The sequence below is a fragment of the Perna viridis genome, chromosome 6 (assembly GCF_037379345.1).
Source record: "Perna viridis isolate PV_CMFRI_1.1 ecotype Kerala chromosome 6, ASM3737934v1, whole genome shotgun sequence".
Lineage (NCBI taxonomy): Eukaryota > Metazoa > Mollusca > Bivalvia > Mytilida > Mytilidae > Perna > Perna viridis.
This window is the reverse complement of record NC_142450.1, coordinates 26115595-26135246: the sequence shown is the minus strand read 5'-3', so window position 1 is coordinate 26135246 and position 19652 is coordinate 26115595. Positions and strand designations below refer to the sequence as shown.

At 31.1% G+C, this 19652-nt stretch overlaps 1 protein-coding gene across 3 annotated transcripts; it reads left to right on the top strand.

Moving 5' to 3' along the window:
• Window positions 1-216: 216 nt before the first annotated feature.
• LOC148614265 (baculoviral IAP repeat-containing protein 7-like) lies at window positions 217-17753 on the top strand. Of its 3 annotated transcripts, none has more exons than XR_015923616.1 (8): window positions 217-2834; window positions 4553-4719; window positions 5546-5664; window positions 5911-6074; window positions 11075-12837; window positions 13717-13813; window positions 14331-14445; window positions 16951-17753. XR_015923616.1 is itself a non-coding variant. In XM_088588276.1 (8 exons), exons 2-4 carry the CDS (start codon window positions 5574-5576, stop codon window positions 11099-11101), a joined length of 282 nt encoding a protein of 93 aa, XP_088444402.1. In that variant the 5' UTR covers window positions 217-4719; window positions 5546-5573; the 3' UTR covers window positions 11102-11214; window positions 12774-12837; window positions 13717-13813; window positions 14331-14445; window positions 16951-17753. The 3 variants fall into 3 exon arrangements, 2 of the variants coding, with proteins under 2 accessions (XP_088444402.1, XP_088444401.1); XM_088588276.1 differs by having other exon boundaries at window positions 217-4719; window positions 11075-11214; window positions 12774-12837; XM_088588275.1 differs by having other exon boundaries at window positions 217-4719.
• The last annotated feature ends 1899 nt before the right edge of the window (window positions 17754-19652 follow it).

Here is a 19652-nt window from a genome sequence, read left to right as displayed (position 1 = left end):
TGACTGCACCTTTACCTCTGGCGGTGAATCTACAGGATACGAATTTGATCACTGAACCTGATATTTTCTTCCACTGGACGTTTGATTTAGGTCGCAGGACTTTTAATACTGATCGGCTTTACCTGGTAATGTATATTTTCAGTCATTTAAGCTAAAGTTTGGGACCTTTTGTTTTAGGTTTTGGACCTAAATAATGTAAAGATCGAGATTGTGAGTAATGTTTTATATTTTATCTCTTTAAGTTCGGTATTAACTGGATTAAAGAAATCCGATAGTTGGTTTGTGTTTTCAGATACTTAAGACAATTACTCTTTGGTGTTATACAATATTTATCATTCTTAAATGTATCGCGTTTAAGACTCATACATATTGCCGATAAAATAATGAAATACAAAATGAATTAGTATAGTAATGCTATGCACGGCTTCCGCTTGTCAGCTAAAATATAGCATCGTAAACCAGATCATATATATAATATTCCTGGATGATAAATGTGTGCCTTATTAAGATATCATTATAAAATTGTTAATTCATTCAAAGAAACCAGGTAAATATTTGAAAATACTTGAAAACTTGAAAATCGGTCATAAAGTTTAAATTGTGGTTTCTGTACACATTGGGGTCGTGAAATAAAAAAGAATAATCCTTAATCCAAACAAAAGTCCATGCCATACTATATTCTTTTACATACAGAATTTTGTGGGTAGAATGTATGACAAAAGGACAATTTGTAACATGTTTTGGTCATCAAATCTTTAATTCGACACAATAATTGAACTTTATCTATGTTTACCATCACAAGTTATCCAGGCTATGTTTTCTATATGAAGAAGACCGTACATCTTTGTATGTGAATGCATTTATAAAGGATAACATTTCATGTACCATCGGTGCCCTTACTTACGCTACCAAAAGCTTCAAAATCAATTTTACTTCGTACTTAAGCGGAAATATGATATTTATTTCATTTCTGATTTGTTGTGGCCCTTGTCTGGCATGTCTCGGTAAATGCTGAATTAATGCCGAAGAACGCCTAGATTTAACGAGTTCTTGGCACGAGTGATAATTTTTGGTTGTTTACGATAACCAATTTGTGATCCTATTTATTATGTAGATTTTCTTCATAATTTATCGATATTTTCAACATGAATTTTAAATTCTGTGTTTGGCGGGATTGATATCAAAGTTGTGACGTCTTGGCTGGAGAAAGCGCGAGAGTGACATTACCGAATTTATTTTACAATGTGAGTTATCGGAATTTATTACACTGGGAACATTCGTTAAAACACTGCTATATAATAATTTTATATATTTTCGGTCTATTCAAAATAACCGCAATACCCGTGGCGCACACTTGATCACGTGATAGCGATTATTTCTTCATGGCCTGAAAAAATATAACAGCCATTCCTTAGATAAAATAGCACACATTACAATTTAAGAGTCCTTAACTAGACTTTCTTAATTTGACATATTATGGAAAAAAAAACAGAAACAATTTTAAAAGAAATTTTTTTGTGCTTTTTTGTGTATGATTCAGTAAGTATTGTACTAGCCATATAGAGTTGAAATTTAGTTAAGGTAAAAAAAATATTTGATGTAAGTACCATTTACTTATTCAATTTTAATAATAGATGACTAACAAGATTTATACATTTATAAAGTGCAATGTAATGACAGAGTATACATAACCGGTTATAGTTTAAAAACAACTATGTATGTGTATGAAAATAGAACTAATGTATAAGAATTTCAATCATAATTTTATATTCATTTCAGAGGTAAGTCAAAAGTCGGTTCTTCATATCATCATAAGCATGTTTTTATCTGGAATTCAAAAATCATTGAATCATGGTTGAAAAGAAAATAAAATGTCAATCTCGCACTATACCTGGGGGATTCCTATAAAAACCCCAATGCTACTGATATGTTTACTATATAATATTTAGTCTCATATTAAACGGGTTTTAACCTGGTTGGGAAAATCAAATCAGTGTAAATATTCTTATACCTTAACGATTTTATTCGCGTATGTTATACTCCTTATATTTTTTTCTGAAAGAGTAATCAAGGGAACCAAGGTTATAGCGGTAATTAAAAGAATGTAATCCAGGGACAAAGACCAGACATGGAAAACAGACATACACAACAAAGAACATAAAGTAACTAAAATCATACATACAAAGTAACAAAAGTAAATGAGCAACTCGGACTCCACTAAAAACTGGGAGCATGGACCAGGTGCACCGGTAGGGTAAGCGTCCTCTGCTTTTCTAGAAACACCCGCCGAGTTGCTCATACAAAGTCAAGTCCGGGGTAAACAAACGAGGGAAGGAAAACTATGACCCGTTGAATAAATCATGAAATTATTGTAATTAACAACTTTTCTAAGCTTTAGAATTGTAGAGTTGCAAATATTCAAAGACAAAGTATCTTCTTGTTTAGACGATAAATCTCCACATTATCGACTGTCGGATTACTATTTAAAAATGCTCTGTAACGACTACTTAATAGACTGTTGTATCAATGTTTGATACCAAATCGTGTCATCTTGTTGTGAAGTATCTACACATTATTTATAATTGAAACATGCTTATCTAATATATTTTAACTGCGACAACTTTTGATGAGACATCGTTGTACCTACTGCTATTGATTGAACATTTTGCTGACTTGATTTTATAATATAATTTAACAAATTGTTTTTTTTTAAGTGTAATACAGTCAAGAATGAATCCAGATGTAAAAGGAAAAACTGCATGCGAAAAAAAAAAGAATTATCAAATTATACATTGAAAGAAAACAACCATAATTAACATTATCTTTTCTGTTCTGTAAGTCTGTAATCCATTTTACATTCCTGTTTTCTTTACCCATGACGCGGCAAGATAAAAAGATAGAAAATGGAAGTCTGTAAGTGCCCACGAAACCTATTTTGTACTCTTATATCACCCAAGGGCCACCGGCCCGAATGATGATATAGATCATGATTTCGTATGGGATGCAGATATTGACATTTCTTGTTCATCGTATTATATACTTTAAACTTCAGTCGTGATTTTAGTAGGGGTGCGATATTGGTAATGTGATGTAGGTCTAGGGCTGTCATATAGGGTAAGTGATATAAGTATAGGTCTGTAATATAGGGTAAGTGATAAAGGTCTAGGGCTGTAATATAGGGTCAGTTATATACGTCTAGGGCTGTAACATACGGTAAGTTATATAGGTCTAGGATTGTAATATAGGGTAAGTCATATAGGTCTTGGGGTGTAATATATGTCATGCGATATAAGGTAAAACGATTTAGCTTTAAACAGTAATGCATAAATATAAACGTGTATTTTAATCGAAGTATGTAATGTACCCTACCGGTGCATCTGGTCCATGCCCCCAGTTTTTAGTGGAGTCCGAGTTCCTCATTTGCTTTTGTTACTTTGTATGTATGATTTTAGTTACTTTATGTTCTTTGTTGTGTATGTCTGTTTTCCATGTCTGGTCTTTGCCCCTGGGTTACATTCTTTTGATTACCGCTATAACCTTGGTTCCCTTGATTAGTCTTTAATTATCGTTGAAGATTATAATTCGTGAATATGTGCTATTTTTATAACACGTTACCAAGAAGTTAAAGAGAACTTTGTATACTTTTTTTTTGTAAGTTGTGATAGCTAAATAATGTCATTCTGAAGAAAATCTTATTATTGCCATTTAGATACTGGTGTTTAACATAAATTTAATGAATTCAAAATCAATTAGGAACAAGCTTTTTTGTAATTTAAATTTTCAATGCACTTGAGCGATGAAGAATTTGATTATTCATGAATTCGAAAGATAATGCACAATGATTTAAATTGTTGTATTGTAGGTTTGAGGAAAGTTAAAAAAAATCTTGATATACCCACTAAGATAAAGTTGCTTAGCAAATATCAAATGTCCGCTGGCATTAGTTCATCAAAAAATTCTTTCAAAACAATATATTTGCCTGTCAAGGCTAAAACTTTCAGAATTAATGAATTCAAACCATTTGAATCAATGCCATGAATAGTGGTTGATCTGAATTCAATGCAACACTTAGAGCAAACAACCCTAAATGACAATAATCATAATGTAGTAAAAACAACAGAGAGACCAGGAAATCCTAAGTAGAAAATTACATATTTGGCAGAAGCAGAGTTTTTTCAATCAGGTTATTCAACGTAAATGTTGAATTTATGTATCAATGAACGCTTTTTAATTTTTTGATGAAAAACAAGTGTCCACATAAAATCTACATATTCACAAAACTTTCCTTTTTAAATCTTGAGCAAAAGTAACTTTGCTTTTGTGAAAATGTGAAGGGAAATGTAGAGACGTTTTTTTATTTATTTTTCACCGATCCATGAATTCAAGGATTCAACGAGATGTCTTTTGCTCTAACCACGAAAATTGATACTAACGTATCTGACAACAAACTGAGTACATCTGTTATCCCATATATCTAAAATATTTATAATTTGATTTATTAACTATTCAGATTCTAATATTTTATAAATGAGCATTATTGTACATATTGTAGGTGAAAATGAGATTGTTCGATGTTTTAGATGTAACATAGGACTTATTCGTTGGTATAAATCTGATGATCTGTGGATGGAACATGCTCGACATAGCCCAAAGTGCAATTTACTTATTAATCAAAAGGGCGAAAAGTTTGTTGTAAAGATCCAAAAAGAATGGAAAAAGGTATCAGTAAGATTAATACAATATCTGTTATTACAGAATCGAATATTTTATTGTATATTTTGTATGTATTGAAAATATCCATGAAAGTCATTTTCTCGTTTTATGAATTTTGAATTTTATTTAATTCTCAATACAAATAGCATTTTACTTTTAAACAAAAAAAAAAAAACAAAAAAAAAAAAAAAACAACAAACAAACAAACAAAAAAACAATGTGATAGAACAGTACTTAGACATTAACATTAATGATTAAATTGTTATTTTGAGAAAGGGAGGAATGTGTTGGTGACTTTAAGAATTAGTATTGTTCATGTTAGTTATAAATTGAATTATATATGCTTGGGGGTATGGAACAACCAAAAAGTGGGAATTAAAAGAACGTATTATAAAAACAAGTAACTATACAATAGCAAAAATACCTAAGGCTAAACAATTAAAGTGTAAGCAAAGGCACATACAAAATAATTAATTATACACAAATAATAAATGAGTCAGTAAATCATATGCAAGGCAGGTTAACTGGACACATGGGATGTTTATGTTCAGAGTTATGTCCAGATTTTAATTGAATTAAGATTATGTCTTATATAAGTGAATACTTAACTGGACACATGGAATGTTTATGTTCAGATTTATGTCCATATGTACATTGAATTAAGGATATGTCTTATATAAGTGAATAATATATATTCGGAACATGTTGTATATTCTGTGATCCTCGCTTCTACTATTGTAATAAACGTAGCAGTCAGTGTGCACGTCTTGGAGTTATTGTCCGTGCCAGACTCTGTCACAACATTTAACAAAAAAAGTACGTGTCATTATAGATTTAAGATCCTGTACATCCCGAATTGGATGACACAGAGTCTTAAATCAGCAAGTTTGAAAAATTTGGAAATGGTATTAATCAAAAGACAGTTAGCGGATGCTGGCCTTTTCTTCACTGGTATGTTTAAATTATCCCTTTAAAATGAAGTTGTGATGTCAGAGATATGTTATTAAAATATGTCTGTTTAAAATAAAGCTGTTTTAGATAATAAACAAGTTTTGACTTTTCACTAAAAATGGTTTTTACTAACTGCTACGCTCATATCAAAGAGAAAACGCATCACCGGGAATATAATACATTCCTTTTTAATTAAACATCAAATTAACATGTTTGTACAGATGCATGTTTAAATTTATAATTCAGATGAGAACGACAGTATACGCTGTCATTATTGCAATGGAGGACTCCGGAACTGGCAGACAGGTGATGTTCCATGGAAGAAACACGCTAGGTGGTTTCCTTTTTGTAAAGTCGTGCTTAAAATAAAAGGACATGTCTTTATTGAAGAAATACGAAGACAAACAATGGTACTTTTCATACTGTGCTCCACACTAAATTTTTGTAGGACAAATAATCATATATGATACCATAAACTTTATGTTGGTTTAAAGCAATATAGAATATCAAATATTCTCTTTGATTATACTGTTGTTTTTCAAATACCGAAAAACAACTGAAAAGGATATGTAACTGGAGAAACGGCCACAATATATAATTAAATTTCTTGTTTTGTCAAAATTTGGGCCGTTTTACTTGACAAACGCCAAAGAGAAGCGTTTTTTAATTTCTAAATTGACAGGTTTAATCACATTCCAGGGGAAATAGAAAAAAACTAACGGCAGAATTTGCTATGGATATCATATTTAACAGTGAGAGTAAGACGCCTTTTTTCTATATAAATATATTCATATATACATATATATATATGTGTGTGTGTGTGTGTGTGTGTGTCTAAAGTTATAACGTAAAAAAATGTCTCTGTTTATGGCGTAATTTATCGAATAAAAAGCAACTGAAAACCATTATAATATCAAATTTCCTTTCAACGTTAATTAGAGAGTTAGCAATTGTCAAGTGTTTTAAATTGCTTTATTTGACTTTACAACATCTAACTCTGGACTACCGTAAACAATTACAAGAATCTTTCATTATCACTTCAATAGCTTTTTATTTACTTTTTTATCTATTTAGAACACGACAAAGTAAAATGATAACAATTCAAGTAACATCCATCGGTGTGGTGTCTCAAAGAGTAATCAAGGGAACCAAGGTTATAGCGGTAATCAACAGAATGTAATCCAGGGACAAAGACCAGACATGGAAAACAGACATACACAACAAAGAACATAAAGTAACTAAAATCATACATACAAAATAACAAAAGTAAATGAGCAACTCGGACTCCACTAAAAACCGGTAGGATTAGCGTCCTCTGCTTTTCTAGAAACACCCGCCGAGTTGCTCATAAAAAGTCAAGTCCGGCGTAGACAAACGAGGACAGGTAAACTATGACCCGTTGAATAAATCAGTTTTCATGGTGTTGATGGATATATCATAATGGTCCTCGATTTCAAGATGACGACCATAAAACTTCTGTAGTGATGACTTCAATCTTGTGGCAACATATCTCTGTTCCAGAAGCCTATTTGTTAGATTTCTAGCGCGATACAAAAAGTCTGCGTAGTTTCGGCAAGCTCTGGCATAACGTTTGAGTTGTGATATGAATACTCCATACACAGGAGCCGAAGGGGTGTTGCCACAGGTGAAAGGAAAGTTGACAATTCTGAATGAAAAGTCATCACGTTTGTCGTAAAGTTTGGTCAATAGTTTTCCTTTACCATCGATTTCTAAGTGTAGGTCAAGATATGAGGCTGACTTCACAGCGTCTGTAGTATCCTTTATCTCAAGTTCTTTTGTGTAGATGCGATGTATCAAATCCCCGAAATTAGGATTGTTTAAAGAAAATACGTCATATATATAGCGAAAACTGAGATTGAACGATCTAGCCAAACGATATTCTTTCTTTCTGATCAAATCAGCTATAAAGTCAGCCTCATTAGAGTGAAGAAATAGGTCAGCAAGTAAAGGAGCACAATTTGTTCCCATTGGAATGCCGACCGTTTGTTGAAAAACACGTCCACCACTGCACAAATATGTTGTCGATTAAAAATTCCACATTTTGTAAACATTTTCCTCTGTATGTTTGGAAGATGATTTGGAATTATTTCTTTCAAAGTATGAGGAATCTCTACCAAGAATTATATATTTGTATCTAGGTGTACCATCTTTTTTTGAAAAAAAACAACGATGTATAATGTTTTTAAGTCGGGATTTTAACTGTGTATGGGGAATAGAAGTATACAGTGTTGAAAAATCATAGGTTTTAATGCTATATTTAAGTGTTGTGGTAGGACTGCAGACCCTCTTTTACAGGTGTGAGTATAGAAGTTAAAAGTTTTAAAAGAGATTTGGTGGTACATTTTGCAGATCCAGCTATGAAACGTTGTTTGTATGGATTCTTGCGAAGTTTAGGAATCCAGTACATAGACGGTAAATCACAATCATCGTCCTTGGTAGAGAGACCAAAAGAGGATAACACAGATTTATAGTTTTCCACAATCTCTTCTTTGGAGAAAGTGGTAGCAGTATAGATCTTATCACTGCTATTATTTTCTACGTCTACCTCTGATAATAAACAATGGATATAAAACGTTTTGCAGACAAAAACAATGTTGTTTTGGGCTTTGTCTGCTGGTACGACAACATATTTGTCTTGTATAGTAGACAATGTTTTTGCTACATCGGGGTCTTTGAAAACTGATGTAACCTTGGGACTCATTGACCTACTTAAAACTTTCATTCGTTTCAAAATTAAAGACCTCACGGCCTTCAACCACTCTGACAGAGAATCAATGTCTTCTTGTTCTCGTTTTATCCATTTCCTTGCATAGTCCTCGACAGCATCAATAAGAACTTTAAAGTTATAATTCCAATTAATTGAGTGTGGTTCATGGTACTTGGGACCTTTAGAAAGGATATTACGTAGAGATTCGTTTTAGATAATGGTTAAATCTCCGGTAAGGACGTGACCAGAACGACCATATTTGAATGGGAGGTTTTGAAAGAACAGTCAGGTGGTTTAGCCTTGAAGTCCTCAATCTCGAGGTTCTGCAATAGCCTTTTATAATTGAAAATTTTGGATGCAATGGGTGAAGTATAGGAATATGAAATAATTGATATGGATTTGTCTTTGAAATATGGGGAAATTGGTAACGTTTTTGTGTTACTATTTTGCGTAATTATATTTAATTTTAATTCTACACACCTCGTTTAGCTTCGTCCTTTACAAGAATGTATTAACCAACACGAAAACATTGGTGGAAACAAAGCCAAGTCTCACACGGATATTATTGATCTTTCGTACGTACGATAATAACTTTACTATAACCGAACCTCAGGACCCACACAACGGAAAGGAATTTATACCCCACTCGCGAAAGTGCCAAACATGCAAAGCTATAAAGTAGCAACGCTTTCGAAGCCACAAATCAATGACCCTGTTGAGATTGTAAAAAATACTGTAGATTCCAGGACATCGACTGTTATCACACAAATATAAAAAAAACGTCAAGTATTTGTCAATGCACTTGGCGGGGGCAGGTTTTTATTATAGGGACGAAGAAAATTATGTGCATTGTTTTAAATGTAAAATAAAAACTAGCGTAGATGATTGGTTTGATGGAGAAACTCCTTGGCAAGCTCATGTTAGATTCAATAAAGATTGTCAGTTTGTTATAGATAATTTCATGAACGGACACCACGAGAAAAGCATTGAAATTGCCTTAAATCAAACTCTGGTCAAACATGAAAGTAAAATAGAACAACAAAATCAGGAATACAAATTGGAACGTAAAGAACAGAAACAGATCAGTCTAATGATCATATAATGTACATGTTGGACTGATGACTGGTCTACACCTATATCATAACTGTCCCGTGACCGGTGATTTATGTACATCTTTATCATATCTGTCCCATTGATATAACTGTTCTCTGTGTGTCATAAAGTAAAAAGCATTCTGTTTTGAAATATCCAATGCCACACAGAAACCTTTTCACATTTCAAATGTACAGTTCATGCTACCTAACTCACGTTATGTCTGTGCATACCCTTAACATTTTGGCTTAGAGACTGTCAAATTAACTTATAGAATGTAAAATGTTCTTGAAAATAAAATGGCAGGTGTTCCTTGAAAAGCAGAGGATGCCTACCCTACTATGCATCTAGTCTATGCTCCCAGCATTTGGTAAAGTCTGAGTTGACTATTTGCTTACATTGTTTCTTTGCACGTGCAATTTGTTATTTGATACTCTCTGTATTGTGTATCTGTTTCCATGTTTAGTCTTTATCCCTGGATTATATTCTTTTTTTGTGTGCCTTAAATAAGCTTTGAAAAAAAACTGTTTTTCAGCCCAACAAATAAAAAAGAGCAAGTTCTATCTATTGAAAACAACAAATAAAATGTATAAATCCATCTTCTGAAGAACTAATCATGTGAGAATGCTGTTGTGTTTCTAGATTGATGCAAACAAATTCTCAATCTCATCTTTAAAAACTCAATCTTCTTGTCTTCGTATGCATGTAATTTAGTTAGCTTTATGTTAGGCAAGCAAGCCGTTTCCATATTTATTCCATATTTTAGAATATTATTGTATTATATAAGATATCTTATATAGTATATGAGATATATATGATATGTTATACATTTATTATTTACCTGATTTATTATACATGTGTGAGGTATCTAAAATATGGAATAAATATGTAAGCGACTTGCCATACTTTACACCCCTACCTGAATTATTGAATCCGCCCCTGATATTGCAGCAGAGAATATGTTAATTACATGTAATAGCTATTTGTAGTATAAACAATAGCAGCAAAGTGTATTTATAAATATTTATAGATGACTTATAATTATTAATAATTATCTAAAACATTTATTAATAAGCATTTTAATCCACAATGGCTTAAATTATAAATATTTATAATTGATTTAATATTGTTAATAACTGCCATATTAATGAATATTAATATATAAATTATTAATATTATTATTTGAATTATAGATATCATTAACTGATTTATAAATATTTACTATTGAATTATGAATATCATTATTTTTATTATGAATATTTATAATAGATTTACAAATATTTATAGTAATTTATAAATTTATAAAACAAGGTTCCGGTAGACTATAAAAGAAAAGGTTTTGGGTTGATTTTAGGGTTTGGTGCTTGAACCTTCCAGGAATTACGGGCAAACAGAGCCTAAAAATAAAAACATATATATATATATATATATAACAATTTTATAACTTAATAACATAATATCTATTAAATATTGTACCATTAGATTCAATTCCAAAACGTTTAGGCTGATTTTGACTTTTGAAATTATGACCATAACCAGTTTTCCACTACTTTAACAGATACAATTCTTATTAAATTATTTATTTTTCAGTCGTTAAAGCATTATGATAGGAGGTAGCTACTTCAGAAATACTACCGGAATTTATATGCACCGGAAAGGGAAAGACAACTCTAGATGAAAATTGACTTCCTGCACTGGTCTTCCTCGTGTTTCACGTGCAGGACATAATCGTATGATTCAGTTGTGGAATATTTTTTTAGGTTGACATTTTGAATTGGAGATAAGAAGTAGATCAAATATACAGCTTGAACAGATACGTGCATTAAACAAGGATATCAAATAAGCAGGGTTTCTTCTCTTTTGCAAATATTTTTGTAATATGCGCTGGCATTCAACGCACTTCCAATAGACGATAATTTTAGTAAACAAAATCCCGATTGAGTGTTACATTAAAATATACTATTATGTGAATACGTGTGAAAAATTGATTTGGGAAATATGAGGTTAAGAGTTAACTCCATTGGTTATAGTTTTTCTTTCTCTATGTATTGTTAAAAACTTTTTTTTGCTACAAATCATCAAAATAACTATATAAATATGCTTTAACATACACTTGAAAACATTACATATACAAATTGAACACAAAGAAAAGGGGGGTACAAAAATTGGAAAATCATATCAATATATTAAATAACAGTTGACAACTAGCATAAGTATACATCTTCATTGAAACATACATTGGCATGTTAAATAAATGCTGTTTTACAGAGTGTATGTTATTTATGCAATTAAGGGGTTTTCAACTAGAATTGCATTTCCTTTGTTACATTGCTTCCCTTGTTATTAGCAAAAATTATTAGAAATAAGTTATTTAAATTGTATATAAAGAAGATTACTAGTAAAATTTTATAAGATAAACATACTTCTAGTTATACCTTCATGACAATCTGTTTTTTCAATTATATCTGAAGTTTTGAAAATATTTCGAAAAAATATAGTAAACAAATATTACCTTAATGATAACATACCACATGGTTGATTTAATTGGATATCCATGGTGCACACATCAACTGCATATAATACATGTAGACTACAGAAAACATTTTTTATCAACAATTATCCATTTTTTTCATAGATGTCAAGCTGATGTGAACTAAACATAATGATAAAATATTACTGTCAATACACAGTGAAATTTAAAAAAATAGATATTCATTTTCAATTAAACTAAGTATCAGGGATCTCCATGGATCAAAATGAACACATGGCCCAATCGCTAGTTGGACACATTTTCATTGTGGCGCATGTCCTTTAACACAGAAAATAAACTGCCAAAGAAAGTATAACAAGGCTGAACGAGACGTATTTAATAGCACAAGCTTCAACATAGACATTTATAAACAACAGTTATGGTACATCTATTTGCTAAGTTTTTCCTTCCCTACAGGCTTGACCACAGGTCTACAACTCTAGAGGAATTAAAGTAGGTGTAGCCATTGTGCTGTAGCCATTATTAAAGTTTTTTTTTATAATTTAACCACAGTAACTTATGACAGGTAAAGGCGATTAACATGTAAGCGTAATTAGGAAATACATTGTCGATTTGTAATGTGTGACGCAAATTGTTGAATACATGGCGCTTGTTTTGAATTCATGGCGAAAGAAAAGTAACACATGCGCAGTGCCATGCAAAAAGAGGTAATTAAGAATCCCTAGTATGTATATATACAAATTATCATCAAAATTAAGTATGGCTATTTTTCTTAGTGAAACTATCTTTTTTTTTCAGAAATACTTCACATTACATAGTACACAGAGATTCTACTTGAAAATGTTTGCTCTATAGTCATTTGGTAAGGTTAAATATTTTGATGTTATCTGAAAATTGAGATTAAAGAATCCAAATAATGTGTCTGGTTGGGTTGCCTACCTTTGGACTGTTTCTTCTTTAGTATAGCACAAAAACAATAGCACAAAAACAATCAGGCTCAGCTTCTCACACTTTTGTTGACCAATTAATAATGATTTTGTATGTCAATTACTTTCTAAATTTTGAATATATTTCTGTTGTTGTGCATACATAGTTTAATCAATATAGGCAACTTTTACCATAGATTGCAACAAAATACTTTTAAGCTCTAATTTATAGCAAAAATAGAAACCTAATATAGTCTTGCATAATCTATTTTGGGTTTACCATAAATATTTCAGATTTCCTTTGGAAAGGGGTGATAACTCTAAAACCTATTAACTTGATAGAAACTCATAACAATGCCTTATATGATAAACTAAATTTAGAAATACTAGATATGTCAGCATTTATTAAAAAATCATTTACTTATTAAAACATTTTGCAAATTAACAAAAAAAAGGAAAAACTGACAATAACAAAACAAGAATTTTACTGAGTAATCCCCCTTTTTAAATGTAACTTTCTTTTGAATTTTAACATCCATTTATTTCTTTTCTTCTATGAATTTGGGTCAAAATTCTATGAATTTCAATTACAACAATTTGTGTAAGGTTAAACTTTATTCTGACAGCTAAAACAACTTAAATATATGTACAACTGAATTTCTCTTGTTTGACAAGTTTTAAAGTGATAAATTTCATCATGCAACCAATAACTCTATCATGTTTGATATAATTTTTTGTATTTTATATTAAAACAGTACAATATAGTATTTTTCTCCTTTCCATTGGTGATGTTTTTATTACAGTCTTTATTGTAGATTGATACACTTCCTCTATTACACGATACATTTCCTGTACTACACGATACATTTCCTGTATAACACGATACATTTCCTGTATAACACACCTTACTTGGTATGTACTTATTTAGTATTATTAGAAACATTGTGCAGTTGCTTGGGCTAACATATAAAGAGCTCTCTTCTTTATGCCCTAGACTAGTTATGAAAACAATCATACTCTAAAATCATTTATTAATTCCATCTGTCGTCTTTGGCTTTAATTTTATCCAAACATTATAGATTTTAAACTAGAATCGTGAAGAAAATATATACTTTTACATAGATTTATAGAAAATTTGATGAGATGTTAATTTTACAGAAAATGGCAAGATGTCAATATAGGACACAATTATTGGTGATCCAAGCACACACCCATGTGACTGTAATTGTTGTATTAGTTGTATTAGTATTTGATTTGGTTAAAGCATTGTTTTAGTTGTATTTTATGCTTTTAATTTTTGTTTAGCATTTTAAGTTATTTTAGAATTGCTATTGTTGGTACATTATATCAGTTGCATTTTATGTTTTTAATTTTGCATTCAATAATTATAAATATAGTACTTAAAACATGTTATATTACTATTTTACAGATTATATATTGGAATCCTAAAACTGAAGGAAAAGAAAATAAAAGTTTGGACAAATATGAACTGACAGTTGACGAATTTAATAATGATCTTCTGAAAGGCACTCTTAAACTGAAATGTAAGTAATATATGCTTAAACAAGAATTTTTTAATGCACATGTCTTTGTTTTAACTTTTATAGAAACTTATTTTAAGAAAACTAAAATTAAGTGTGACCTAATACTTTGTATTTCTTTTTTTTTAATTTTGTGTATTTAAAATCAAATAATTATGCTTCTTAAATGTGTATTTTCTTCTTATTTTTTCAGAAATAATTGAATTGGTGAAACAGATTTTAGTTCATTGATTTTGAATTAACCACAATAAGTTCCTTAAAATAAGTTTGAGTTATCTCTCTTTGTTAGTAATTTTAAAATCTATGTCTTTTGGAAAACTTTACATGTTGCTATAATTAGAAATGGAGATATCTGTTTATTGAAAGTAACCAATCAAATATGGTTATCTGGTTTTGAAAGGTCAAGGACTTCTATAAAAGAAGTTTCATATAAATTTGGAATTTTATTGGATATTTTTTTTCCTGAATTAGCTATGATAGGATAGGAGTGACTTCAAAAGATGATTATTTATCTCTTAATATTTCAATAGTACCAGGCAATAATCAACTGTAAAAAGCAATTATGACCCACTCCCCCAAAAAAGTGATCGTCCCTTGACCGTGAATATTTGTATTTTTATAACAAGTTAAATATTATTTATTATTTATTATGCTAGTATACATACTAAGTGCCGTTCTTTATATTAACCTCAGTAAACTTCATTACCTCCAATACAAGAGATCATCATTTGAAACACGATATTTCATTGGTCGTTGAAATCTGACGTTGCAGTCCAATAGTCCAGTCCAACAACATATTTTATGTGATTAAATGGCTCCAACACTTGTTACTCCCGTAGTGGTATTAATTCAAAGTGGATCCTGAAAAATATCCGCTATATAGATGACGTATTATCTTTTACAATCCTAATCTGGGGAATTTAATACATTGCGTCTACCCCAAATGACATGATGTAAAGGATACTACAGACACTGTGAAGTCAGCCTCATATCTTGACTTACACTTAGAAATCAAGGGCAAAGGAAAAAATATTGACCAATCTTTACGACAAACGTGATGAGTTTTTATTCAGAACTGTCAACATTCCTTTCATCGGTGGCAACCTTCAGCACCTGCATATGGAGTGTATATATCAACTCATACTTTATGCCAGAGTTTGCCGAAACTATGCACACTTTTTGTATCGCGCTAGAATTTTAACAAATAGTCTTCTGGAACAGGGTTATGTTCTTACAAGGTTTAAGTCATCACTACAGAGGTTTTATGGTCGTCATAATGAACTCGTGGATCGGTACTGTGTATCCATCTGCGCCATGAAAACTGATTTGTTCAACGGGTCACAGTTTTCCTTTTATCTTTCGTCTACCCCGGGCGTTACTTTTTATGTCGGTGGGTGAAACGCAGACACCCTACCGGTGCACCTGGTCCATGCTCCCAGCTTTAAATGGAGTCCCGAGTTATTCATTTGCTTTTGTTACTTTGTATGTATGATTTTAGTTACTTTATTTTCTTTGTTGTATATGTCTGTTTTCCATGTCTGGTTTTGTCCCTGTATTACATTCTTTTTATTACAGCTACAACCTTGGTTTCCTTGATTACTCTTTCAGCTAAATATACTTTATCCTAACTTTCAATAAACACTGTTCAAGTCCAAATGGTTCTCCCGTAGATGCAATGTAAAAAAGTATTTAAAAAAATCCCTACATACCACCATAATTTTTGAAAGGTGTATTACCGGAAACACATATATTTTGTGTGCCTTAGAATAATAATAGCATTTACTTATACATGTATCTAGTGCAACTCATTTGATTCCACGTTCTTTCTGAGTGACTAGTACTACCCAAGACAAAAGATAACTTAGATGTGTGTTAGGTATTATGATCATATCTTAAATACTTGCAAAGAATTTGCAATGATAAAAGCCACTTTGGAATACTTTTTGCATACATGTTTTAAAAATAAAATATTCTGATTGTACAAATCCGGCATATGTTTGGTATCTTTAAAACATAACACATTATTATAAAGAGTGATTTTCATATTGATCCCATTAATATCCCGGAAAAGCTCTCTGGTCTAGTCCCGAAAATAGGTAGAAAAATTGTGCCTGGTCTTGTCATTAGCAAGGTTCAGATAGCAATTATCTGCGATAATCTGGGAAACGACTATAGCATCTTAATATTTAGAAATATTACAATATCAAACTGATAGGCATTTTAATATTTAGAAAAAATACAATATTTAAACAAAATGGCAAAGCAAATCAATGAAAATTTTCTGTTGCAATAATTTGTGTTCATCTGTCAAAATACTATTAAAACATTGTCACACGCTGATCTAGCCCACTCTCTGATACCTTACTATTGTCAAATGTTTAAAGGTGATTGGTTTTATTGTTAATCCCTCTAATCAGCTGTTTGAAGTGTCACCTATCCCGGTGTATGTTTTTTTATAACAGTAAATATGTCTGATTAGAATTTCATTGACCGTTAATTAAATTTCAGGTCTCAACATTGTACCAACAAGTGAATGGACAATGGATTTAAAGGGTTCTAAACAAGTGAAAATGGTTGGATTGGGTGACAAAAGACAAATACCTGCTTTATTATCCGTAACTAAATCAGGCCGACTACTGCCGCCGCAGTTGATATATCCCGGTAAAAACGATGCTTGCCATCCGAAAGTCACATTCCCGGAGGATTGGGATGTAACTCATACTGAATCTCATTGGAGTACAGAAGAAACGATGGTTCGCTTCACAAAAAAGTCATAATTCCGTACGTCGAGTCGGTTAGAAAGTCTTTACCTGTGACTAAATACAACTAAACAGCTTTAGCCATATTTGATATTTTCAAGGCACACAGAAGTGAAACATTACTATCACTGTTGAGAAAGTCGGGGATCCGTTATGTTTTTGTGCCTGCAAGTTGTACTGACCAACTGCAGCCTCTCGATCAAACGATCAACAAACGTTAAAAGGATGACATTAAAAAACAATTTCAACTTTGTACGCCGATGAGTTTGCTAAACACGCGAACACGCGAAAATTGACTTACGAACATCCGTTGTAAAGCCGCTACACGCCAAATGGGTTATTAAATGTCACAAGAAGTTTGAAAAAGAAACAGAATATATTCAGCAATCGTTTGTGGCCATTGGAATCCCCATGTGAACCTCTTATTCTGCACATGCCCAGTGAAAGTTTCTGAATGTTGTAAACAGCAATATTTTGACGACTGACATGCATCCTTGATAATATTTTGATTTGTTGCTGTAAATTGTAATAAAATTGATACATGAAATTAAATTACAAGTCTTCCAACTTACAAATGAACAACGTTCTATTAATTGAACATATGAACCTGCATAATCAATGAAAATAACCAAACTAGGACACCCAAAATAATAATGGATATATTGTCGGTGTTAACTTAAGACCTGAAATAATACATATAAATTCCAAATAATTCGCGTGGGGGATATTTTCGCGAATATTTTTTGATCGCGAAAGTAGCGAAAATAACCCCCACGCGAAAATTTCCACTTTTACAGTATTACTTTAAAATAATATCAAAAATGACAGAAAGCATCTAAATATCTTTTTTAGATTTAATAGATCTCAACAGTTTCCTTTGTTTTTATTTGTGCAACATTTTCCCATTTTGTTGAAAGATAGAATTGTGTAAATTTTGCTATATAAAAGTCCATTTGGACAAAATACTCATCCAATTACATTTGAACACACGCATTAGTAAATTGGCACTTTATCTGGAACAAACGCTAACCTACATATGATGCGAATTTAATTCAAAATTCATGATTCATGATCTTCATGATTTTCCAATGCAGCCATTTGATGTGTCGCATAAAACGCCTACTTAAAATCTAGCAAGCGCAATCATGATTAAGTTGGTTTTTTTTACATTTTAAGGGTCTTTCTTAGTTTTTAATCAAAAATTTAAATTATTAAACTTTAACAAAGAAAAAATTATTAAATCTGCACATTCAATCTAGTATTTTCAAATCTGACTAAAAATATAAAATAATAACTAGTTTTAGAATTTTAAAATAATAAAGGACTTGTAGTTAACTAGGATTTCTGTGTTTGAAGAAGGATTGTCTATCATATCATTTTTTTTAAAACCAAGGGCAGACAATACAAATTTTAAAATAGAACATCACGTGAAAGTTGTGCTCAATTTAGTCTACGTGTAATTTTACTAATAAAGACTCTAAGATATTTTTAAATGTTGTTTTTCTATAACTGTGTTCAATTTCCAACTTTAAGACAAAATAGCTCCGTCCTCCTGCTTTCCTATGAATTTTTATTCCAATTTTCATATAGGTACCCTTTAACAGTATTAAGTCAAATATCTAAAATTTGGCAAAAAAGACAAATTTTGATAACAAATAATTTAGTTACCTATTTAAACATTAAATGTGGTCTGTATTGATAAGACAAATGCCTTAACTATTCTATGAATACCAAATTGTTTCAAAATCTCAATTTTTTTGGCCCATATTTACAAAAAGTCAAGTCAGGACCCCCTTTTTTTTTAGCTTTAACACAACGAAGCCTCTTGATAATTTAAAATCTGCTTACTGAAACGGCCAATTGCACTAAGTTGAAGTTCTTGTTTACACACAGGTAAAATAGAGTCAAAATGTTGTATAATTATCATTATTTTAATGAAAAAGACATCTTAGTTCCCAAAAATGCTGATTTTCAGTCAAATTTGGTACCCAGGGCATGTATAAATGTAATCGGTAATTACAAAAGGAGAAATATCTCACAAACACAGATAGATAATTTTTCAAGAACAGTAGATAACATACATAGAAAACATGAAATTATCTACTTACTTCACACACTATTGAAGAAAATTCATTTTTTATATGTTATTACCTCCAATTTGTCATAAGCCGCATTAGAATTTGAGTGGAAGTACCATTAGAAATGGTCATTTATGAGATAAAAAATATTTTATTGGTCACTTTTCACTTTTAATCAATCAAATGACTGTAGTACCGCACTTCTTTAGCAGTTAAAGTAGAATAAAAAAGAAAATGCAAAAAATATTTCAGTTTTTATATGCCATATGTAACAAGTGCAATTCAACCATTTTCAAGTCTCTACTCCAAGTATTAAAATGTCAAAAAATCAAAACTGTTTATAATTCAGCAATTTAAGTCACTCTATTTATAT

What these genes read in the sequence shown, in the direction of transcription:
- LOC148614265 (XM_088588276.1), top strand. Translation starts at nt 5,574, where the DNA reads ATGACACAGAGTCTTAAATCAGCAAGTTTGAAAAATTTGGAAATGGTA. An exon ending in TGCTGGCCTTTTCTTCACTG is followed by an intron (nt 5,665 to 5,910) that starts GTATGTTTAAAT and finishes TTTATAATTCAG; the next exon opens with ATGAGAACGACAGTATACGC. An exon ending in AAATACGAAGACAAACAATG is followed by an intron (nt 6,075 to 11,074) that starts GTACTTTTCATA and finishes TTTATTTTTCAG; the next exon opens with TCGTTAAAGCATTATGATAG.